The sequence below is a fragment of the Choloepus didactylus genome, chromosome 4 (assembly GCF_015220235.1).
Source record: "Choloepus didactylus isolate mChoDid1 chromosome 4, mChoDid1.pri, whole genome shotgun sequence".
In the NCBI taxonomy this organism is placed as follows: Eukaryota; Metazoa; Chordata; class Mammalia; order Pilosa; family Megalonychidae; genus Choloepus; species Choloepus didactylus.
Genome location: NC_051310.1, coordinates 55,042,370 through 55,067,883, shown reverse-complemented (window position 1 = coordinate 55,067,883; position 25,514 = coordinate 55,042,370). Strand labels below are relative to the sequence as shown.

The window sequence follows — 25,514 nt, the reverse complement described above, 5'->3', positions numbered from 1 at the left end:
TGGCCGTGTAACTGGCATTACTGAGTTTGGTTAAACCCTAATTTGGTTAAACTGCTTTACTAAATGGCAAGACACTAGAAAGCAAAATAGGTATTTCTCTACCTCCTTCTTCCCCAGGGGCCAGGAATCAAATATGTGGACTCATGTGGTCAAACATTTAAAGAAAAATATGCATTATATGCTCCAAGATATAATTACGAATGCCAAGCAGGATTTAGTAACTCAAAGGTTAATATTAACTGTATTTAAATAACAGTTTTCTGTTAACAGCTGGCTTGTCATACATTTCATTAAGTAAATTAAAGATCTCAAACAACTTAAACAGTTTTCTACAGTTACAAAATAAGAAAAATAAAACAAGAACTACTGAAAGACTTAGTATCTTGCCTAGGAACACACAGTAAATGCTCTTGGCAAGAAGAAATCTGATAAACAGATAGATTAGAGAAGTGAACGTAATATACTTCCCAACACTAAAATCTGAGAAAATGCACCTAATATTTCTGAAGTCTTTCTTGTAATTATAACCCTTCCTTCACACATTACTATTTGACTACAACTTATTATGAGAATGGCGCATGATGTTATTCTTCTCAACACAAGTATTATCTATTCAAATTCTGTCTGAAACCCAAAATGGAGCAACAGTAGCAAATGAAGAATTCCGTTTGTTCTAAAACTGTGGCATTCAAATTTTAAGCCACAAACACTGCTGAATTTTAGACAGGGAAAGGATAATTTTCACTTTTGGAGGAATTCTCTATTGTCAACTGCAGCCTTCTCTATTACTCACACTATTGTTACTCAGTAGGAAACAAGAAGCAAGAAAACACAAGAGTCTTTTTTTTTTCCACATCTGATTTCTGCATTTCTTTCCTAAAAGGAGATGCTTCATACGTTTCATTGTTTTGTGGTCCAATCAGTTCTATTACCTCAAACATCACAGTTTACTACATTGGACTTCATCAAATTTAAATTTTAAATTTTAGATACTGAAAACATTAAAGAAAATGCATTAAGATGTTGCTCGTCTTATCACGCGTTAAGGATTCTCTAGCTACCAGTTACTTGGTTTTATAATACACCTAAATTCCTTATTATTAACACAAACGTTAATTTCAGTTTTTGCTCTCTTCAGTCTGAAGAATTAAATATAAATAGGTCTTTACAGTCCTAAAAAAAAAAAAAAAAAACACAGCCTTTTCAAACGTAAAGGTAAACAGGCAGGTATATGAGTGCCACTTCCCACATTTACTAACGAAAAAATCACTCAACCAAGAAGTCCCCATTAGTCCCCCATCTCAAGTGGCCTCCTTAGCGAACACCCAAGCGACAAAACGTGATTCTCCCGAGCTGGAGCTCCTAGATCCTCTTTTCATGTCCTGAGTCAGCCCTTCCCACTACGACTCCAGAGTAGAAATCTTCCAGTGCCCGAACCTCTGAGGGTCTCCTCTCCCCAGCGAAGAAAACCAATCCTCTTCCTTTCGGATTCAGGGCTTCCCCTCCATGCCCACTTTTCCACCTCGGTCTCGAAATCACCCATCCCCCATGTCACGCTCCGCCCGCGCTGACACCGGAGCCGCCACTCCACCCCTTCGCTTTCGCACCTTTTTTCCGAGTGTTTCTCTCGCGCAGCCGGCGAACGCCCACTCCTCTGCCCGCCCGCTTCGGTGTCTGCACCCCCAGGCCTGCCACTCCCCTGAAGAGCCGCCGGGACCCACCTCGAAGAGCTCAGCCGTCGTAGCCATGCCGGCCGGCTGAGAGGCTCGCCCCACACTGGATGCCGTCCTCTCTTCACATGCTGCGCCTCACCGGCGCCGCGCACAGGTCTCTGCTTGGCTCGCCAGCTCCGGCTCCGGGTCCTCGCTGGCTCCCCAACTCCCTAACAGAGCCCAGGCGGGGCGGGAGAGCGGCCATGAAGCGAAGCCGCAAACGCCTGTCAGCTGCCTCCCGGCGCCGCCCGCGCCGCTCCCATTGTCACCGCCTCATACGCCGGAAGTGGAGCTGCGCCCGCCCGGGAAGTTGTCGGGAGGGGCAGACGAGGGAAGCGGAGAGAGACTGGTCGCACGGGCAAGTGAAAAACCATGATCCTTGCGGGCCACCGTCCCGGAAGTGGCATTTAGAGGAAGGAATTAGCTAGGTGGTTGGGCTGTTGTTCAAGCGTTTACGTGTGGATTCCCAGAACTTTTTGTGGCATGTATTGGCCAGGAGGGACTCAAAGATTTTAGTTATGACACCTGAAGGAGCTAGCTCCTCTGCTGAGCCCGACCCATAGGTGGTGGCGTAGAATGTAGTTCAGGATGAGCCTCGAGGCAGCTGGCAAGAGTCCATTCGGAGAAAGTCGGTCTGCGCTCTTCTCGGTGGCGACCTTAATTAGAAACGGGCTGATCCTTTAGTGGCCCATCATGGCCCAGCGAGCAGTGTGGCTCATAAGCCACGAACCGGGAACTCCACTTTGTGGCATCGTGAGATTCTCCAGGTAAATGCAAGCCTGAACCCTCAGGGAATGATGGATCAGAGAGAAAACATGGGTATAATAATGTCGCATTGTTTTGTGATGCAGTATATCCCAGCTCGGCCGCAACCAGTTCCGTGACTTTGGACAAGTTACTTAACCTTTGTTGCATCTGTTCAGTGGAAATTTTTAATAATACTGCCTTACAGTGTGAAGAGAATTAAATGAGTTGATACGTGGCACATATTAAGTGTTATATGTTTTCCTATTGTTACTGTTAATTTCTTATAATCAATTCAACCTACTTAGAATTGATATGAAGGTGATGAAGGCAGAGGGAAGAAAACTTATGGAGCACTAACCAACCATGTTTCAGATTTCTACTTTGATTAATCAAATGATTCAAGGACATTTTAACTCATTCTTCTGCAAAATCCTTGCTAAGCAGTTGGTATCTTTATTCTCAACTCCCATACTCCTCCCTCTCACAGGTGACTCATATTTTGCTATTGACCTTTTTATTTATGTGTTCATATGTGCATTTTTCAGTTTACACAATGAAGTATGCTATAGATGCCCTTTTCTTACATTTGTCACTCAGCACTATTTTTAAGAAACATCCATATTACTTCGTGTTCATCTTAGCCAGCGTTGTCCAATAGAGTTTTCTGCAGTGATGAAAATGGGAATATTCTAAATCTGTGCTGTCTAATATTGTAGTCACTAGCCACATGGTGGCTATTGAGCTCTTGAAATGTGGCTAGTGTAGCTGAGGGATTCAGTTAAGTTTAAATAGCCACATGTTGCTAGTGGCTAGCATATTGGACAGTGCAGCTCTAGACTGTCGCTTCTACCTGCTACATAAGTACTCCTTGGTATATATCCTCTCCCTCTCCTAGTGATAATTTCCCAGGTTACCTGCAACTCTTAGCCATTAGAACTGTGCTGCAGTGGACATCCTCAAGCAGGTCCTCTTATGGACCTGTATGAGAATTTGAGATATGTTGCTAGGCCTCAGAGCACACCTATGCTGATTTTAACTAAATACTGCCAAACAAAATCAGAAGCTCCTCAGGAGAATGCTTTTAGTCTGCACTCTCACCAGTGAGTGAGGGTTGCTTTATCTCTGTTCTTTTCCTAATACTTATCATTATCCAGCTTTCTAATTTTTGCCAGGATACTGGGTGTGAAGGATATCTTACTTTCATTTGCATTTCTCTGTGCAACAGTGGTTGTTAACCCTTTCTTCTGTGAATTGCCTATTCATATCTGTTTCTTTCTGAGAGTTGCAGGTTTTTTCCTGTTAATTTGCAGGAGTTCATTGTGTATTCTAGCTATTAGTCTCTTGTCATTTTTGGATATTACAGATATTTTCTCTTAATCTGTTCTTGTCAATTAACTTTACACTCCCCTTGGTTCAACAAAAAATCTCTTAACTGTAATGCAGTCCAATTAGTGCTTTGAGAGTTTTGTTTAAGAAGTCTTTCCCCACCCTTACTTCCCAAAGGGATCTTCCTACATTTAATTCTCTTAGCTTTATAATTTTATCTGTTATATTCAGGTCTTTAATCTATCTGTAGTTCATCCTTGGAAATGATGTTAAATAGGAATCCCATTTTGTTTTTCTATACAGTGGGCAGGTTTTCCTAACATGATCTTCTAAATGGTATTTTTTTTTCTTTGATATGTGAGGCCATCAATAATGTTTATTATTTACCCCATATAAACATTGATTTATCTCAGTTATATTACTTTGTCTGTTCTTGTGCCAATACCATACTGTTTTTATTACCTTATCTTTGTAGCTTATCTTGATATCTCATGGAGGTGAGATTTTTACAGCTTAAAAAAATAAATTCCTTGAAGAAGTCATGCCTGTTTTCAGAAAAATTTTCCCACTGTGTTCTGAATAATATTTCAGAAAAAAATTTATATATGTTTGGGTGGGCTTTTCAACATCTTTGTGGAAGCAGCAAATGGGTTCAAGTTTTGTATAACTGAACAAATTACCTAGCTTTTATGATTCTCAGTTTTCTGACCTCTCAGGACTGGTTTTAGGGCTGAACAGATACTGCCCTGTCATATCATCCACCCATGCCAGAGGATAATGCCCATCAATTAAGATTTAAGAAGTCAAGTGATCTCTCCTCTGTCTAACTACCTTTTCCTATGCCAAAACTTGATTTAAATTATGGTTTAGAGCTTGCTGTCCAGATAGTAATAGCATCAGCTTAAGTCTGGCCTGGGTTGGCGTTGTACCTCATAGCTGTAGAGTCAGTTAAGGTTTGAGTCCTGTTTTAGAAAACACCGAGCATAAATCTGAAATGACAGGGTGAGTCATTTAACAAAATATTTATTGAGTATATATTGAGGCATTGTATAAGATCCCATGTTAACTTATGTTTGCATTCAGTCATGAGGTGTTTGTACTTAAGGAGAACTTTATTCTCTAGATAACTAGAAAAAACTAAAGTTTAGTCCAGAGTTCTCAACTATCTTATCCAGAGTCTTATAAGAAGAAATGGCATTCACCTGCTAGGTCATTACTGCAGTGCTAGCTAATTCTTTCCACTTCTCAATCAAGAAAATGCACCCAGATGTAAATGAGTGAAGTTTGCTAGTACATGAATAACTTTTGAATACATTCTTATTCTTATTTTTAAAAATTATTAGCAAACGTTAATATTTTATTAGTAGTATTAGTGAAAATAATAGTTTTGGCCAAGTGTGGTCCTTTTTTTTTTTTCTTTTTTTTTTTTTTTAGCAATCACATAAGGAAGCATTTATTTGAGGTTTAACATGAAATCATACAAATAAAATTTGTATAAACACAAATCCACACCGAGGCATAACACAGATAGCAAAGGACAAAGTAAAAACAAAGAAAACTAGTTGGCAGCTATATACAGTTGGACAGTTGTGTCTTGTACACTAGAAAGTCTTTTACAAAATAATCATCTTAGATCAACAGAAGACCAATCTTCAACATCGTCCTGCAAGATGGGTTACTTTAGTATTTCCTCCTCTCTTCTCCAAGGTCCTCTTTTAGTATGGCTGGTAATTGTTTTGGTGATTGCCACCCCCTCGAGATGCCTTGCCATATGTGCTCTGTTGGCCACTGTAGTCTGTATATCCCTGTCCATATCCATAGTTACCATAGTTATACCCAGTATAATCATATCCGCCATAGCCACTATAGTTCTGATCACCACCATAGGCACTATTGTAATTTCCGTATCCTTGATCATAATAGTTATTAAATCCTTGGTTCCAGTTTTGGCCCTGACCTCGTCCTCGACCCCTTGTACCACCTCGTCCAGCAGCTGCAGCTCCTCTTCCTCCTTTCTGTTGTTGCTGTTGCTGCCTATATACCTCTTTGGGTTGTGCAACTTTGATTTCACACTTTCCAGAACCAATTTAATGGTATCTGCTTTCTAATAATTTCTTTACTGGCTCTTCATCTGTATATGTGATAAAACAAAATCCTCTTCTTTGATTTGTTTTTGTATCCATGGGAAGTTCAATATTTTCAATCTCTCCAAATGCTCCAAAATATTCTTTTATTTGCTCTTCAGAAGTATCTGGGCTCAGTCCACCCACAAAAAACTTTTTTAGGGGGTTCTTTCCCTTTTAAAGCCTTCGCCCTTTTGGGGTCTATCAATTTGCCATCCAGTTTGTGTTCTTTCAGTTCCAAAACCTTATCAACACTAGCAGCATCTTTGAAAAGCACAAATCCAAATCCTCTTGATCTTCCAGTGACTGGATCTGTTTTAATTGTGCAGTCTACAACCTCTCCAAATCGAGACAAATAGTCAGATCTTTCTTGCTTGTATCCCAGCTCAAGCCTCCAATAAACATTTTACCGTCATCCTGCTGATTCTTGCAGTAATCTTGGATCCGTCTGCGAACTCCTCTATGTTGCTGTACTCGTTCATGTCCTCCATGGTGGCGGAATTGTCGGTAGGGGGTGCTGGCGCGCAGACCGAGTCCCGGTAGCGGCGGCAGCAGAGCGTTATATGGAGCTGGATTTAAAATGGCGGCGGAAGAGTGGCCAAGTGTGGTCTTAACTCTTGATAAGAACTGCTGATTTGTTGCCACCGCTTTCTTTTACAAATAAGCGAATAGGCTCAAGGAAGTTAGGAGATTTACCCAAAAGTTAATAGCTAATGGATGGCTCTTCTCTGGACTTTAAAGTGGAGGGAAAAGTACCTGTTTTTGAACCAAGAAAATGTATTGAACAGGTTTTGTAAATAAGCAAAAGCAACTTTAATTCTGTAGTACCCGCCCCACCTCCACCCCAAGAAAAGGATGAATTAGTAACTTATTTAGTCCAGGACATGTAAACCATAAAAGATTGTTCAAATTGTATTCCTTTTATTACCTGATAGTAGTTTCCATTATTGCTAAAATGCTCCTACATATTCTTGTAGGACTTAGCAAGAAGACTCAGGGTACCTGTTACTCACTGTAGTTTGAATAGAATAGAACATTCCTTTTAAAATTGTATCATCTCAGCGAATCCAAAAACCATTTTTTGGTCCTACTATACAAAAATGGTATCAGGAAAAAAAAATTCTTGTAGATGCCTAAAATGTGTCTGGGTATACATTCCTTACCTACCAAAAGGGAATCTGAGTAGCCAAGAGGCAACATTTCAAATTAAAACCATGTTATTACATGTTTTTAAAGCTAAAAAAAAAATTGAATTAAGTATTTTCAATGGTGGATAGTGATACTTTATCACTTGAGAAAACTTACCAAGTATGAAACAGTTAGATGCTATAGTAGGAACTTAATGTGTAATATAATATTTTTTGGTTATAGGCTTTTGAGTGTGTATATATATTTTTTTGTTGTTACTGTAATGTTTCTGTTTCTATAATACAGACGGTATCCAACTGTTGAAAAACGAGCCAAAGTCTTCAATGGAGCAACTTATGTACCTATTCCTGAAGATGGACCCTTTCTTAAAGCACTACTCTTCAAACTTAGATTATTGGATGGTGATACAGACTTTGTTGAAAGCCGTGATGGCTGTTCACGCATCAATAAAACATCTGTCTATGGACTCCCAGTAGAAAGTGAAGAAATCTGGCCAGTTGTTGCTTTTCTGAAGAATGGCATAATATATGCTTGTGTTCCACTAGTTGAACAAACTTTATCTCCTTGTCCACCATTAATTAGCATTAGTGGAATTTCACAAGGCTTTGAACTTCTTTTTGGGTTGCAGGATTTTCTTTACTCAGGTCAAAAAAATGAAGCTGAACTAAATACAAAATTGAACCAGTTGCCTGACTTGCTTCTACATTCTTGTCCATTTGGTACTTTGTTAGATGCCAACTTACAGAATACATTAGATGGTGTTAATTTTGCATCTGTGTCTCAGCCACAAAAACAGCCAGCCTGGAAAGTTGGAGCATACAAAGGAAAACCACAAGTTTCTATTTCTATCACTGAAAAGGTAAAGTCCATGCAATATGATAAGCGGGATATAGCAGACATGTGGCAAGTCGTTGGAGTTGTAACTTGCAAGGTGAGATTTTCTCTTATACTTGTTCTAACATATCCTTTAACATATATTGAGAAAAGCAAAATTTACTAACTATATTTTATATTGTTGAATGACATTCTTGATTCTTATTTTAAGCAGCAGTCATTAGATTTTAGACTCATGCTAAATTTTATGTTACTTGTTTGCATTCCTTACCAATTTTATTAGTTAACTACTGCTATGTAATGATTTACCCCAAAACTTAGAGGCTTAAAACACTGTAAGCACTTATTATCCTCTTAGTTTCTGTGGGTCCAGACTTCGGGATCTACTTAGCTGGGTGGCTCTAGCAGAGTCTCCATGAGGTCGCAGTAAAAATGTCAGCTGGAGCTACAGTCACCTAAAGGCTTTACTGGGGCTGGAAGAGCCACTTGAACTATTACTCATTCCCATGCCTGGCAAGTTGATGCTGGTTGTTGGTGGGAGGCCTCTGTTGCTCTCTTTGGTTTCCTCCCTGGCTACTTAAGTGTCCTCACGAGAAGTGACTGGTTTCCCCCAGGTTCAGGGATCTGAGAGAGAAGGTGAGAGAAAGGGGGAAACATACAGAAGCTATCCTTTTTATAACCTAGACTTGAGGGTCACATAGCATCATTTCCCTCCTTTCTTCATTAGAAGCAAGTCACTAGGTCTAGCCCACATTCAGGGGAAATGGAATTAGGCTCCAACTTTTGAAGAGTGTCTTAAGAATTTGTGGATATATTGTAAAACCTCCACACCAATTTTCCATTTTCTCTAGGGATGAATTGATAAATCTCTGACTTGTTATCATTTTAGTGTGTTCTTGTTTTATTTTAAAAGGTCAGTAGGTTAATCTAGAGTTCTCTGATTTAATGTTAGAAAATATCAGACTTAAAGATTAGTAGCTATGTACAAATCCTATGTATAAAAGTAGACTTCAAAGGCAGAGAACTAGAGCTGTCCTTGCAAGCAAATTGGGTCTTTTTTTTGCTTCTTAACTTTAAAGTGACCTAAAAGTTTGTCTGTTTTAAACTCATTTCTATCATGATCAGTTACTAATTTAATTGGAAAGGGCTACTTTAAGTCACAGTAAAATTAAGGTATTCATTGATTTTGTCATCTATAAATATTAAAAAATTGAGTCCTTTTTTCTCATTAATTCAATGGAATAGAAGGAAAATTCACCTTTTCTGGTTTTCTCTCTGTGGCAATAAACAGAGAATATGTTATATGTAATGTAGTATTAGCTAAAATGGTGTTTAAATGTCTCAGCTCACTAATAGGCTGACCCAAGTTTACTACTTATGGGAATTTTGGAGTGGCTTCTAGTCTTAGTCTGATACGGATTATCATGATAGAGAACTTTCTTCTTTAAAAAACTCTCTTCTTAAAAAAAAATAGGATGGGTGTGCCTGAACCCACACACTAAATGTTTTTTAAACTTTGTATGTAAATGGTATAACTGTTGCCAAACATTTTTTTAAGTACTCAGGAGCTTAATATTTAAAGGAGTTTTATTGTGAAGCCTATTATAAGAGGAAATAATTATCTTTGTTTTATCTAAACCCGGTAGAAAACCTGGTGAACCGAAAACCAATGAACTGAAGTTCTAATCCTCGCTTCACCGCCAATTCGCTGTATCCTTGGACAACTCATACAACTTCTTTAATCTTTTCCCATCTTTAAAATGAGATAAGCTGCTAGGTCCCTTCTCTTTTTATAATTTATAGTTCTAAAGTCCAGATTTAAATGCATCAGATTGGGTTAAAGGGTAATACACAGGTTCCTATTAGAATGGTTGTCCTCATCCTGATGTCCTCATCATCAGTAAAGGGCTGATGAATTGGTATTTTAAGTGAATAAATAATGGTTACTTCATTGGTGTTTTCCGCAATGGTTGCTGTTTCTCTGGTGCCTTTAAGAATGTTAAACCTTTAAAGAATTATTTAATGAGCATAAACTGAATGTTTTAAAATTTTAATTGTATTTGCTATTAATATTTGCTCATTTTATCTCTAAAAGTATCTATCACAAAACAAAACAAGATTTTGTTTATTTATTCTTGCTATTTCATATATAGAGAGACAAGTAGCAGATGGTTTAAAAGTCAAAACACTAAAATATTTTAAAATTTGGTAGTGAGGTCATTTGGTGTTTTTATTTTCAAACGTGATTGACTATTGTAATTGTCATTGAAAGACCTTTATAAGCCACTAATTGTACATGGTCCTGTTTATAATGCCTGCCCTCACAGTGCTTACATTGCATAGCAGATACATTAATGAATTCACACATATATTCCACAGAAGATACAACATTTTGAAAATGAAGCATTTTGTATTAGAATGAAAAGAAACGTAAGACAGGAAGCTGAATGTAGGGTTGCCATATGATCCCGCAATCCCGTTACTAGGTGTATACTCGAAAGAACTTTAAGTAGGGTCACAAATAGACATTTGCACACTGATGTTTATGGTGGGATTTTTCATGATTGTCAGTGGATGGAGGCAGCCCACGGGTCCATCAATTGATGAGAGGAAGGGCAAACTGTGATGTATACATATGATGGAATATTGTGTGGCTGCAGAAAGGAATGAAGTTGGAAGGCATGCAGTGAGGTGAATGAATGCTGAGGACATTATGTTGAACGAAATAAGCCAGAAACAAAAGGACAAATATTGTATGGTCTCACTGATATGAACTAACTATAATGAGAAAATTCTGAGAATTAAATTTGAGAGTATAAGTTACTAGGATATAGAAAATGGGCAGAAATTGGGCAATTTGATGATTAAGGAGTACAGAATGTTCAATAAGGTTCATTGTAAAGGTTTGGAAATGAATAGCACATTACTGCGTGATGGTAGCACAATAGTAATCAACAAAGCAGAGTGTGAGTATTGTTGAAAGAGGAAGGCTAGAGTTGTATATCTCACAGAAGGAAAGGTAGAAGATAAAAACTGGGACTGTTTAACTTACCGAAACCCAGAGTGGACAATGATGGTGGTTAATTGTATAAATATAAGGGAGTTCTAGAAACATGCATCACTATTGTAAGGTGTTAATAATAGGGTGTTATATGGGGAAAAAATACAATGAATGTAAACTAAAATCTATAGTTAAAATCAACATCGTAATACTCTTTCATTATTTGTATCAAAGGCACTATACCAAAGCTACTTGTCAATAATAGGGGGATATAAAGGGTAGGGGAATTTTTTTTTTCTTCGAAAGAAATGAGGATGTTCTCATATTGACTGGAGTGGTGAATGCATAACTATGTGATTATACCGTGAGCCATAGATTGTACACTTAGGATGGATTGTATAGTGTATGAATAAAACAAAACAAAACAAAAAGGGTGAAGGTCAGTGTGGTGATTCCACAAAAAGCTAAGTATGTGGGGGCCATAAGGTCCTGCAACCTCATTGTGGGGTATGTCATTGGAAGATTTGAGAGCAGAGACATGAATGGACATTTATACACTGGTGTTCATGGAGGCAGTATTCATGATTTGCAATGGGTGGAGGTGGCCTAAGGGTACATAGACGGAGGAACAGAATGGTGAACTGTGGTGTGTGCATACAATGGAATATTGAGCAACTACGAGAAGGAGTGAAGCTGTGAGACATGCAACAAGGTGAATGCATCCTGTACACAGCATTTTGAGTGAAGTACCCCAGAAATAAAGGCAAATACTATAATGCCTCACCAATGTGGACTAACTGCAATGTGTAAACTCAGAATTGAATCTCAGAACACAGTCTAAGAGGGGAGTGATTATTGTAATGGTCCCTAGATTGTAAGCTCTTACAGCAATCAAATCTGTTCCTGAACTGTAATGGCTGTCTCCAAACTTAAAGATGCTGATGCCTTAATGTATAACCTGATGGTCTCTGGAATAATGGATATCTCTGTGACACCTGAAACTCAGAGCTAAAGCTCGGCAGATATGAATGTTGGTACTAGCACAGACAGCAACTGTTAAAAAAAAAAAAAAAAAAAAAGCTGAAAAAGAGCGCAGACTTCAGTTAGTGTTATGAATGAAACAGATCTGGCTAAGACTAGGGCAAACCGCGCCAAAGGGTAAAGGTCGAAACTGACTGTGTTTTAAAACTTCAACTTCCATGTGAGACCATGGGAAGAGATGTCTATTTGGTGCAGGATCTATATTTTCTAAACAATATAACTTCTACAGTCAGTTTGTTCAAACACCACAATTACATGGAACTTTGAATAGGAAGTGAGATATGGTAGGTTAGTATAGGTTAGAGTGAAATAATGACACATCCCAAAGTAATTTAGGCAGAGAATAAGAATATATTTACAGGCCCCCCCTGAGGAGCCAGGGGAAAGTGGAGAAGTGTTGGACTTCCTCACCTGGACTGATGCTGATGTTGTCACAAACATTAGGACAGGTGGTTTGATGTGCTGAGCCCTCTATCATGGGACTTGCCCTCATGAAGCTCATTACTGCAAAGGAGAGGCTAAACTTGCATATAATTGTGCCTAAGAGTCTCCCCGAGTGCCTGTTTGTTGCTCAAATGTGGCCCTCTCTCTCTGTCTAACTGAACCACCTTGGCAGGTGAACTCACTGCCCTCCAACCTACATGGGACCTAACTCCCAGGGGTGTAAATCTCCCTGGCAATGCAGGATATGACTCCTGGCGATGAATCTGGACATGGCATCATGGGATTGAGAATATCTTCTTGACCAAAAGGGGGATGCAAAATGAAACAAAATAAAGTTTCAGTGGCTGAGAGATTTCAAATGGAGTCCAGAAGTCACTCTGGTGGACATTCTTATGCATTATATAGGTAATACCTCTTAGGTTTTAATGTATTGGAATAGCTAGAGGTAAATACCTGAAAGTACCAAACTCCAACCCAGTAGTCTGGACTTCTGTAGATGACTGTCTAACAATGCAGATTACAAGGGGTGACAGTGTGATTGTGAAAACCTTATCACTCTCCCTTTTATCTAATGTATGGATGGATGAGTAGAAAAATGGGGACAAAAACTAAATGAAAAACAGGGTGGGATGGGGGGATGGTTTGGGTGTTCTTTTTTATATATATATTTTTTATTCTTATTCTGATTCTTTCTGATGTAAGGAAAATGTTCAGAAATAGTTTGTGGTGATAAATGTATAACTATATGATGGTACTGTAAACAGTTGATTGTACATCATGGATGACTGGTATGTGAATATATTTCAATAAAACTGAATTTAATTTTTAAAAAAAGGTCCATAATTAGAAAAAGATAGCCATTTAGGCAGTTTTTTTTTTTTTTTAAACAACAAAAATTTATGATCTTGCTGTTCTCAGGCCAGAAGTCCCACATGGTCTACCTGGGCAGAAATCATCCCGTCAGCAGGGCTGCATTCCTTTTTTTTTTTTAATTTTATTTTGAAATAAATTCAAAGTTATAGGAACAGTTGCAAAAACAATACAAACCCCATACACCAAACTCCAGCGTACCCTGACCCCCCTCCCCCAAAACCCCAATCCACCAACTTTAACATCCTGTCACACCGCTATTTCTTTCCCTCCCTCTCTCCCTATCTGTCATCCTTCATCTATTGCTCTGTCTTCTGAACATATGAGAGCTAGCTGCACACATCCTTGAACAAACACTATATTTCACGTATACAATTCCCATGAGCAAGAACATTCTTTTCTGTAATCCCATTAAACGCAGCTAAGAAGTACAAGAGTTTCAACATCGATACAAAGCTTACATTCTATATTTCCTTTTTTTTTTTTTTTTTCCTTATGTCTCAACTGTGTCTCTTTGAGCCTCCTGTCCTCCATCCTCAGATCCCATCCAGGGTCATCCTTGGCATTCAATTGTCATCTATTTAGACTGTCTTTTTTTTTTTTTCTTTTTTTTTCCTAATTGTGGGAACATATACAGCCTAAATCTTCCCATTCCACCCCCTCCCTAGCATTCCATTAGTGGGATTAATCACATTTAGAATGTTGTAATGCTATCTCCTTCCCACCATCCATTACTAGAAATTTTGCTTCACTTCAAACAGCAACCCTACACTCATTTCCTAACTCCCCATTGCCCCTTCCCCCGTTTTTGCTAACCCATATTCTACTTTTCATCTCTGTGGTCATAGTCTCTGATAATTTCTTTGTGTTTACTGTGGGGCTTAAAATTAACCTCTTAAATTCATAACAATCTTGTTTTTCTTTGATACAAATTTAACTTCAATAGGACACATAAACTATGTTCTTATACTCCTCCATTCCCCCACCTTTATATATTTCTTGTCAAAAATTACATATTTTGCATTGAGTTCAAAACCACTGATTTGTCATTAGAGTTTGTGTATTTTATATCATGTAGGAAGTAAATAATGGAGTTACAATTCAAAAATTATTGACTTCTATTTGTATTCCATTGTGGTCGGAGACTGTGCTTTGAATATATTCAATTTTATTTTATTTTATTTATTGAGGCTTGTTTTATGTCCCAGCATATGGTCTATTCTGGAGAAAGATCCATGATCACTAGAGAAAAATCAGTGTCCTGGTGATTTGGGATGTAAGGTTCTATATGTCTGTTAAAATTCTCTATATCTCTTTCTCCTTTCTTTGTTTCTTTGTTGGTAGGGCTCCCTTTAGTATCTGAAGTAGAGCAGGTCTTTTATTGGCAGACTCTCTCAGCATTTGTTTGTGAAAACTTTAAGCTCTCCCTCAAATTTGAAGGAGAGTTTTGCTGGATAAAGTATTCCTGGTTGGAAATTTTTCTCTCTCAGAGTTTTAAATATGTCATGCCACCGCCTTCTCGCCTCCATGGTGGCCGCTGAGTAGTCACAACTTAGTCTTATGTTGTTTCTTTTGTATGTGGTGAATTGTTTTTCTCTTGCTGCTTTCAGAAGTATCTGAAGTAGAGCAGGTCTTTTATTGGCAGACTCTCTCAGCATTTGTTTGTGAAAACTTTAAGCTCTCCCTCAAATTTGAAGGAGAGTTTTGCTGGATAAAGTATTCCTGGTTGGAAATTTTTCTCTCTCAGAGTTTTAAATATGTCATGCCACCGCCTTCTCGCCTCCATGGTGGCCGCTGAGTAGTCACAACTTAGTCTTATGTTGTTTCTTTTGTATGTGGTGAATTGTTTTTCTCTTGCTGCTTTCAGAAGTATCTGAAGTAGAGCAGGTCTTTTATTGGCAGACTCTCTCAGCATTTGTTTGTGAAAACTTTAAGCTCTCCCTCAAATTTGAAGGAGAGTTTTGCTGGATAAAGTATTCCTGGTTGGAAATTTTTCTCTCTCAGAGTTTTAAATATGTCATGCCACCGCCTTCTCGCCTCCATGGTGGCCGCTGAGTAGTCACAACTTAGTCTTATGTTGTTTCCTTTGTATGTGGTGAATTGTTTTTCTCTTGCTGCTTTCAGAACTTGCTCCTTCTCTTCAGTATTTGAGAGTCTGATCAGAATATGTCTCATCGAGTGGGTTTATTTGGATTCATTCTATTTGGAGTTCACTGGGCATTTATGCTTTGTGTATTTATATTGTGTAGGAGGTTTGGGAAGTTTTCCCCAACAATTTCTTTGAATACTCTTTCTAGACCTTTACCCTTCTCTTCCCCTTCTGGGACACCAATCAGTCTTAAATTTGGACGTTTTGTTTTATCTAGCGTATCCCTGAGATCCATTTTGATTTTTTTAATTTTTCTCTCCATTCTTTCTTTTGTTCTTTCATTTTCTGTTCTGTGGACTTTTAAGACACTGAGTCGTTGTTCACCTTCCTTTAATCTTGTATTATGAGTATCCAGAGTCTTTTTAATTTGGCCAACAGTTTCTTTTATTTCCATAAGATCGTCTATTTTTTTATTTACTCTTGCAATGTTTTCTTTATGCTCTTCTAGGGTCTTCTTTATGTCCCTTATATCCTGTGCCACGGTCTTCTTCATGTCCTTTATATCCTTTGCCATGTTTTTGTTCCTCAATTGTACTTCTTTGATTAATTGTATCAAGTATTGTGTCTCTTCCGATATTTTGATTTGGGTGTTTGGGATTGGGTTCTCTGTATCATCTGGTCTTATCATATGCATCAAGATTGTCTGTTGTTTTTGGCCTCTTGGCCCTCTTGCTTGATAGGGTTCTTTCAAGTTGTAAAAAAAAATACCAGTCTAATTTTTCAGAAATACAAGTTGGTGGCGTACACTTTAACCAGCAGATGGCGTCTGCAAGTCACCTGTACCCCTCAACTTTGTCTTTGTGGTGTGTGGGGAAATGATTCTTGTGGGGTTCAGTTGGTGAGCTCAGTTTGGGTGTGTTGTTGGAGCTGTCCGCCCTGAATGTGGGGTATGTGTTTGGAAGGCAGTTGGGGGGCAGGGCAGCTTTAATATTCAAACCTCCCAGGTGTTCTCGGAGATTCAAGGCTGTTGCAAGAGTCTAAGCTTCATTTCAGTTTTGCTCCAGATTTTCTCTGTTGCTGACCCACAAACTACGGGCATTAACCTAGCGTCCATGGGTTTTCCGAGCAGGGCCCCATTCTCAGCTGTGATCTTCCAGGACCTCTGCTGAGGGAAGGCTGTGCTGTGTCACAAGTGCGCGCCATCCCTCAAGGGAAGCCCCGGGCCACCGGGCCATGCAGGGGCGCTCTCAGCCTGATGCAAAGATGGCTGAATAGGGCGTCTCAACTCCCCTCCTTTTCACACAGTTCCTCTTTCCCAGCTCTGGGACAACCAGCTCAGCTCTGGGCTGTGGGTACGGCCCCAGGCAGGAGTGTCTCCAGCCTGCCGGGGAGCCAGCTGCAAGCAGCAGGGTTTCTTTGTCCTTTTGGCTCTCTCCTCCACTCCCCTGGCCCTGAGGGAATCTGCAGTGGGCTATCCTCCACGCCAGACGAGAGGTTGGTTCAGCCTGCTTCTGCCGTTCTTCACTGTGCAGTTCCCACTGTCGCAACTGCAGCCGCTCCTGGGTTTTTCCCTTTTTTTTTTTTAAAGAACCAGTCCATCTCCAAACGCCAACCGCCGGCTTCCCCACACTGCAGTGTGGCCGCAGGTCTTTCAGCCGGCTTACTCATTCATTTCAGAATACAGACTCCCGGTTTCACCAAGTGCACGGTCTCTGTGGTTCTAGCAGACCTTGTCCAACTGGTGCATTGCTGAAACCAGTATTCTGGGTCACCTTCTGGTTTTTATCTAGTGTTTTTCACAGAGGTGTTTTTTTGCCCTGTCTCACCTAGCCGCCATTTTAGGTTCTCCTAGGCAGTTATTTTTTGAGTGTTTCCTATGCATAGCCATTTGGTAGGTGATAGAGATAGGAGGAAGAGGATAACATCTCTTGCTTTCATAGAATGTACAACTTCAGGAAGGAAACAGTGGCACAGACAAATACCTACAGGTGGTAGATAGTTAATGCACAATGCATCTGTATATATTATAATAGAACTAGGCCGCATGCATTTGCATTAAGCATTACGCCTCCTGAAATTCCACTTAATCTTAAAATTTTGTACAGTTCTGGCCAAACAAAACATTATGGATGAGCTTCATATGGCTCAATCAGCAATTTGATTAGGTGTAATAGAGGTGAACGTCAAGTTGGAGTCAAGGTACAAAGGAAGAACTGTTGATCTTAACCTGGCTTATACACACACACACACACACACACACACACACACACAACTAAGGTGTATCAGTCTGATTGGGTCAGTAAAAAAAGCTACTTCAAGATTTAAGGGAGCAAAATATTTAATATAGAAATTAGAGCCTACTCAAGTGTTGGGGGAGCTGGTGGAATAAAACTTTCAGATCCTCTGGCTTCAGCCTTCCAGGAATAGTCACTAACAACTTCAGTCTGGAGACTAGAGTAGAGAGAGAAGCTAGAATTCATGGAGAAGTCAGAAAAGCTGCCATGTCTGTCTGTTTTGTTTTGTTTCGTTTTTGATTTTTTTTAATTTTAAATTCATTTTTATGTAGATATATTCACATACCATACAGTCATTCATGGTGTACAATCAGCTGTTCACAGTATCATCATATAGTTGTGCATTCATCACCCCGATCTATTTTTTGAACATTTTCCTTATACCAAAAAGAATCAGAATAAGAATAAAAAATAGAAATAAAAAAGAACACCCAAATCATCCCCCTCATCCCACCCTATTTTTCATTTAGTTTTTGTCCCCATTTTTCTACTTATCCATCCATACACTGGATAAAGGGAATACAGTCCATGAGGTTTTCACAATCACACTGTCACCCCTTGTAATCTATATTGTTATACAGTTATCTTCAAGAGTCAAGGCTACTGGGTTGGAGTTTGGTAGTTTCAGGTGTTTATTTCTAGCTATTCCAATTCATGTCTGTCTTTTACAACTGAATTCAAGGAAAGGGCTACATAGGTGCTGTGTCTGGCCACCACAGCCTTGAAGTAGGAGCTCATGGAGAAGTCTGTGAAGCTGTCACATATGGCTTCCATGACCTCCCAAGAGTAATGGCTTCCCTTTCCCTTCTACCTTCTAAATCTTGCACAAATAACCCAGACCACATAGGGAAGAAGGTTCTGGACTTCTCTGCCTGGCAGAGGTAGGCTGTAGAAGTGATAATATGGCACATAAGGCTTCACAAAAAAAAACATCAGTTGAGCTAAAACTTGAAGAATGAAAACTTTTACAAGGGAAAAAAAATCATAGCTGGTAATAGCACATCCAAAGACATGGAGGTAAGACATGATTTATTCAGGGAATTGGTAAGAATCCAGTATGTCCACAACATAAATTGTGGGGTAGAAAATGATTGACGAGGTAGACAGGAGCCAAATAACAAAGGGCTTTAAAAGTAGTATAAAACAGAAGGGGAATCACTGAAAGGTTTTGAGCAGTCTAATTAGAATTATGTTTCATTAAGATAGCTCTAGCATTGATAGAGGATGGATTGATTAGAGGAAAGTGAATCTGGACACATTTTGAGGGCTATGATAAATCTTAAGGCCTGTACCAACATGCTTACAACAGGAATGAAGAGGGGTCAGTGGATTTATAATACTACTTTTTAAGGGTTTTAGTGATATGTAGAGGGGTCTAGGAGGGCTCTTCTAATCCCTGGCTTGAGTGTCTGAGAGAGTGGTAGAACTGTTAACCAAGGAGAGGAATAGCTTGTGGGAAATATGAGTTAAGTTAGGGAAAATGACCCTTTGATAGATTTAGAAAAGCTTTATATGAAAGACATGTGCTTCTCAGATCTTAGTAATAGCCATTTGTTTTTGCTGCAGTGTGATTTGGAAGGAGTCATGCCAAATGTTACCATCAGCTTGAGTCTTCCCACCAATGGATCTCCACTTCAGGATATTCTGGTTCATCCTTGTGTGACTTCTCTTGACTCCGCCATTCTGACTTCTAGTAGTATTGATTCAATGGATGATTCTGCATTTAGTGGACCTTACAAATTTCCATTCAGTCCACCTTTAGAGTCATTCAACTTATGCTACTATACTTCCCAGGTAAACAAACTTGGAAAAGTTGAGATTTTGCTAATCTTTATATTTTTGAATACTGATGATAAGCAGGTCGCTCATACTTTTGGTCCAGACAAGTAAATACCAGAAATTAATTGATGAATGAAGGTGAAGCTCCAATTCTTAGAATATGTTGCCACTGACCTCTGCTGACTGTAATTGCATTAAATGGTTTTCTTTTTTTTTTTTTTTATTTTCTGGAATAAATAAAGATCTGGGAAGGTTGTAGCAGCAAGAAAAAGAAATTGGGATCAAGAAATATAAAATTTCTCTTCCCTACACCCTATACTCTCAATGCCTGTCTTCTTTCCATATCTCCTTAGAGAGAAATTAATGTGATTTGTAGAGGAGTTGTCAGTATTCTTTTGAAGAGAACTCATTTTGTAATTACTTTATTATAAATCCGTTAAGAATTTTCTTAGCATAAGACACCATTCAATAAAATCCTGCAAGCTGTCACCATTTACCCAGCAAATCAGTGTAACAAATAAATGGTTTTCAAAGTTGATGAATTAATCTTTTTAATGTTCCCTAATAAGTCCATAGTCATAGGATAGATCCTGGTTTGTTTTAGTTATTCATGGTTTTAACCATGAACATAAAATACCTCTAATCCCAGGCAGCTGTCATTTCAAATACATAATATTAATAGCTGTTTATCACTTATTGAATGACTACTGTGGGTCAACCACTGTCCAGGCATTTTACATGTTTTCTCTCAAGTCCTTTTAACACCCCTTATGGTAGATTTTGTTATTCCCATTTTGTCAATTAGGAGAATTTCAGAGAAGTTAAATGACATGCACAGGGTCATATAACTGATTCGGGGCAGAGCCTGGATTTGAACTCACATATTCCAGATTCCAAATCCCTACCTCTTTTCTACCATACTTTTTCTGTCTTGTCCTAGTTGTGAATCAGTAGTTTGGAAAACCTTTATGCTTGCTTAAGTAAAGGGAGTTTATTTTCAGAATGCAACAGGCAATCTCACTGTCATGCAAGGATAACAAAAGTAGAGCCAGGTTGTACTGAGAATAGAACCTGAAAATTAAATATACTCTGTACCCAAGGTCCACATTGTCTCTCTCATCTTTGCTTCTCAGTCTCTTTTCAACTAGTCTTTCCTCCTTGCACATGACCTTACAGCTCTAAGGCCTATACCATATAAGTAAAGTCTCTCTGTGTCTTACATAAAATGTTCCAGAAAGATCGGCTTCCCTAACCTATGGTTTGTTTCCTCTTCAATCAGGTGTTGACTAATCAAGTAAGCATCTGCTGAGCTAGGGGTTGAGGGTCACAGGATTCAAATGTGGCAGCAGGAACTGTAGGCAAGGTAGCAGTGATCAATATGTCTGCTATATATCCTGTTGCAGGTCACTGAGAACATGGAGGAGGGAAACATGGACAAGAAAGAGTAGGAAAAAGAATGTATTGGATACCTTTGTAAGATACCTTTCTCATCCCCAAGAACAGAAAGAGATAAGAATCCTTGCTTTTAGAACACATGTAAATCCACCATTGCTGTTATCAAAACAACTTGGAGTAACCCCTTGGTCATTAAATACATATCTGTGCGTAATCACTATTATTACTACAAGGCTTTTTTCTCAGTCAACTTTGCTATTTTAGATCCATTAATTGAGAATTTTGTAAAGTTTTGTTTATGTTTGTTTACAGGTCCCTGTCCCACCAATTTTGGGGTTTTATCAAATGAAAGAGGAAGAAGTTCAACTAAAAGTAACAGTTAATTTAAAACTTCATGAAAGTGTGAAAAATAATTTTGAATTCTGTGAAGCTCATATACCTTTTTACAATAGGTAGGTGTTCTAGTTTGCTAATGCTGCCAGAATGCAAAACACCAGAAATGAATTGGCTTTTATAAAGGGGGTTTATTTGGTTTCAAAGTTACAGTCTTAAGGCCATAAAGTGTCCAATGTAAGTCATCAACAGTTGGATTCCTTCACTGGAGGATGGCCAGTGGATGTCTGGAAAAGCTCTGTTAGCTGGGAAAGCATGTGGCTGGCATCTGCTCCAAAGTTCTGGTTTCAAAATGGTTTTCTCCCAGGATTTTCCTCTCTAGGCTGCAGTTCCTCAAAAATGTCACTCTTAGTTGCTCTTGGAGTATTTGTCTTCTCTTAGCTTCTCCGGAGCAAGAGTCTGCTTTCAATGGCCATCTTCAAAATGTCTCTCATCTGCAGCTCCTGTGCTTTCTTCAAAGTGTCCCTCTTGGCTGTAGCCAGCTCACTCCTTCTGTCTGAGCTTATATACTGCTCCAGTAATTTAATTCAGACCCGCCCTGAATGGGCAGGCCACCACCTCCATGGAAATTATCCAGTCAGAGTCATCACCACTTTTGGGTGGGGCACATCTCCATGGAAGCACTCAGAGAATTACAATCTAATTAACACTGATAGGTCTGCCCACACAAGATTACATCAAAGATAATGGCATTTGGGGGGACATAATACACTCAAACTGGCACAGTAGAAATAACATGATACCATAAGTTCTACGTTGCTTAGTACTGCTCCACTACCCTAAATAAATGATTCACCTTTGTTTTTTACTGTATTTTTAAGATGTAAATGATTTTACATTATTCAGATGAATGCTGATTATGAACCAAAACATAGTCGCAAAAATAATCACCTAAAATTTAAAGGTTTCTTCATTTTTCTAGTTAAACTTGCTAGTAGATAATGTAGCTTCCTCAGGGAGTATTTCACTACTGGCTTCATTTCTGTTAATTGCCCTACTCTACATACAAGTCAAGGCCGACTATCAATTGGTGACATAAGCTAATTATATCATAAGATTACTTGCTTATCAGTTCTACTTTTAAATTTATTCTACAACATAGTTCTTTTCAAAGTATACCTTAATATATAGTAAAATCATAGTTTCAATGTTATATGTCAACCCATGTAACTGCGTTAATATATTCTATATGGTTTTTTAGTTAGTTTTAGAATTAATAGTGGAATGTATATCATCACCAAAAGTGATATAATGTTCATTATTTGCTCTACTTCATTCTGCAAGCTTAATCAGATCTACTTTTGTGCTGTCCTTATATTAAGTAACAGTAGCAATATTTGGAGTTCATCTCTTAAAATTATGACTTTTGTGATCATGTTTTCTTTCTGTTTTGTCCTTTTTAAAGAGGTCCAATCACACATTTGGAATACAAAGTTAGTTTTGGCCAACTTGAAATATTTCGAGAGAAAAGCTTACTGATCTGGATTATTGGTGAGCTAAGTTTTATTTTACTCAGTTTTTTCTTTCATATGCTATAGAATCTATTAAATCTAGAGTAGTTGATTGGTGTATTTGTGTTTTTAGGCCAAAAATTCCCAAAATCAATGGAAATTAATCTTTCTGGAACTGTAACTTTTGGAGCCAAGACCCATGAAAAGCAGCCATTTGACCAGATTTGTATTGGAGGTACAGCATATGTAAAGGTAAATGTGTTTATATGGATTGCTATATTAGAAACCTCTCCTTTCTTTTTAAATTGTCTATATATAGTTTACTTTTAATGTTTTTGGAATTCTTTTCTTTTCTGGGCTAAGATTTTTGGGGGCAGATGGGATTTCTGTGAGATTCTTCTTGTTTAGCTTTAGTTACTTTCTATTTCACTTAAAACTTAGAAAATTTCAGAGTAAAACACTTAAATGTAGCCTAAGCACTCCAACTTAACCCAGTTCTAGCCGGCTATTAGTTACCACGTTTGAGATTTGTATACAACAAATATAAGATTAAGACCTTGCCCTCCAGAGGTTTATCAATGGTACATGTCAATCATTGATCAGTGCTAACTGCTTTTGGTGTTTCAAGGAAGGAGTGAGCACTTCCAGCTAAAGTAGTCAAGGGAAGCTTTGGAGTGAATATGGAGCTTAAGCAGTCTCTGAGGCCTAGATTAGCGTGAATATGAGGCCTTGAAAATTGACTAACATTTGTGTAGGGAAAGAAATGACTGAATCAGAGGATTGAAGAGAAAGATAAACAAGACATGCTTAGGAACCAGTGCTAGAAACAGCTGTACCACATGGGGCTGGATAAATAATGTAAGTCTGGACTGTATAGAGTTTGAATCTGACTTTTATTCCTCTGGCAGAAAATATTATATTTTGGGGGGTAAAGGAGTAGTCTTTCACAAAGTAATACTTTATGAAGTTCAATCTGGAATTCATGTGGGGAAGATGAGTGAAAAACTGGAGACAAAGCAACCATTTCTAGCTGAATCAGAATTCCAGATGAAAGGTAATAAGTTGTGATGCTGAACTAGTATAGTGTCAGCAGAGAGAGACAGGGAAGGGAAAAAAGGAAGGGACCTGGTGTAAGAGCTGTGATAAAGGTTAAGCCTTGGTCACTAATTAAATAGAGAAACAAGACATAGCTATAAATCAAAGATGATGTTAGTTTAAGAAATATGTAAGTTACATCACATTTGAGGATTCAAGAGGAGAGCAAGGACCATGTGAGTCTAATTCAACATTTTATACCCAATACCTAGGCTAGTGCCTAGTGCATAAATATTTGTTGAATGGATGAATATACTTATAAGAAAGTTCCAATCTGGAGAAAGGTGAGAAGGAGTGAGCTTAATATTATATACATTGCTAGTGACGGAAACATATCCCAGTGTCCAGTAGTTAGCTAAAAAACCTAAAGCTTAATTCTTGAGAGAGAGCTCATGCTGTATATAAAGATTTAGGAGTTATCCACAGAGAAGAAATAGTTGAGGCAGTGGAAATGAATAAGATCAGAAAAATATGAGAGAAAGTAAGAGGCAGATTTGGAAAAACCAGTAATGTAAATTGAAGGGATGATCAGAAAGATAGCAGGGAAATCTAGATAGAATTGTATCATAGAAAATCAAAGAAGAGAGATTGAAATCTATACCTAAAGGCAATTAGAGGAGGCAGTACTGAAATCAGAAATACACTAGTGATACTCATTTCTTCTTCTGTCTTGGACTCAACTATGTCCACAAACTGTCTTTCAAGGATTATTATTTAAAAAATCCTACTTCAGATAATTTTCAGAAAAAATGTGGGATGTTACCACTTTGTGTGTCCTTCAAAGGTAGGCATTATGACTTTTCTATTTATTTCCAGCACCTAGCCAATTACAATCTCACTGAAAGCATTTAATACATGAATGAATGGACTAAATGGTTTTTATTTCTCAGTTATGTGAAAGTCAAAACCTGGCGTAATTTCCAACATCCAGAATTATACCAAACAAGCAAGCAAAAGAACCCTATGCTATCATAGATAATTTGAGTTGCAACAGGAAAAAATCACTGAGAACATCCAAAAATTTCATTCTATGCATGCGATTAGTTAGTTAGGCAGTCCAAAGGAGAAAGTTAGGGGATGAGAAAATTTGCAGGGAAGGAAGACAGAAGGAATAAAGTGTAGAAAAGATTTCAGGATACTGCAAAATCAGGAGCATTCAGCAGCAGAGAATAGATAGCAGAGATGAGGAAAACCACAGTTCTGTAAAACGAAAACTTCTCATAGTCTATTACATGAATGTCATTGTGACTCAGAGGTACCCCGGTGCCATGCCTTCAGAGAAGGGACTAATGGCCCACTATTACAGCACGGTATAATAATTGGTATTTATAGTGAAGACTCCACACTGTCAATTAAATCCAGGAACCATGGGTTAAAAGTTAGGAAGGTTTTATGGGTGAGGAAAGAGGTCATTTCTAAACTTAGTTCTGTAAGGTTAAATTTCAGTTTTTTGGAAAATCAAGTTAAGTAGAGCAGCTCATTCCCCCAAACACCAGATGAACTGATGTTTCTATTTTAGTAATTGCAGTCTTGTTTTACTAGAAGGTGTATACATTCCTGCCTGTAAAAGAATTATGATTGGAAATATGTCATAGCCAAATAGACCTAGAAATAAAAGGGTATATACAATATACCTAATCGGATGTGGAAAGGAGCACCAGCTTTCATAATCTGTCAGATCTGCATTCAAATGCCAGCTCTGCTATATATGTGTACTTGGGTGCTAATTGCTTCTGTTTCTGAACCTCGATTCCCTCCTTTGTCAAATAGG

General features: G+C 38.3%; 2 protein-coding genes and 1 pseudogene across 5 annotated transcripts in view; 1 reads left to right on the top strand and 2 right to left on the bottom strand.

Annotated features, from left to right (window-relative positions):
• Positions 1–2,001, bottom strand: part of EXOC5 (exocyst complex component 5) — a 73,555-nt gene extending 71,554 nt beyond the window's left edge. Inside the window, exon 1 of the mRNA XM_037832635.1 lies at positions 1,722–2,001. Within this exon, the coding sequence (XP_037688563.1) occupies positions 1,722–1,748 (27 nt within the window). The 5' untranslated portion in view covers positions 1,749–2,001. The remainder of the gene's footprint in view (positions 1–1,721) is intronic.
• A 23-nt stretch (positions 2,002–2,024) lies between these two features.
• AP5M1 (adaptor related protein complex 5 subunit mu 1) overlaps positions 2,025–25,514 on the top strand; it is a 38,806-nt gene continuing 15,316 nt past the window's right edge. The window contains exons 1-6 of one of the 4 annotated variants that reach the window (XM_037832638.1): positions 2,025–2,479; positions 7,343–7,988; positions 19,197–19,424; positions 21,117–21,256; positions 22,603–22,688; positions 22,782–22,900. In XM_037832638.1, the coding sequence (XP_037688566.1) occupies positions 2,406–2,479; positions 7,343–7,988; positions 19,197–19,424; positions 21,117–21,256; positions 22,603–22,688; positions 22,782–22,900 (1,293 nt within the window). In that variant the 5' untranslated portion in view covers positions 2,025–2,405. The remainder of the gene's footprint in view (positions 2,480–7,342; positions 7,989–19,196; positions 19,425–21,116; positions 21,257–22,602; positions 22,689–22,781; positions 22,901–25,514) is intronic. The other 3 variants (XM_037832639.1, XM_037832637.1, XM_037832640.1) reach the window with 3 other exon arrangements.
• LOC119531423 lies at positions 5,327–6,414 on the bottom strand (annotated as a pseudogene).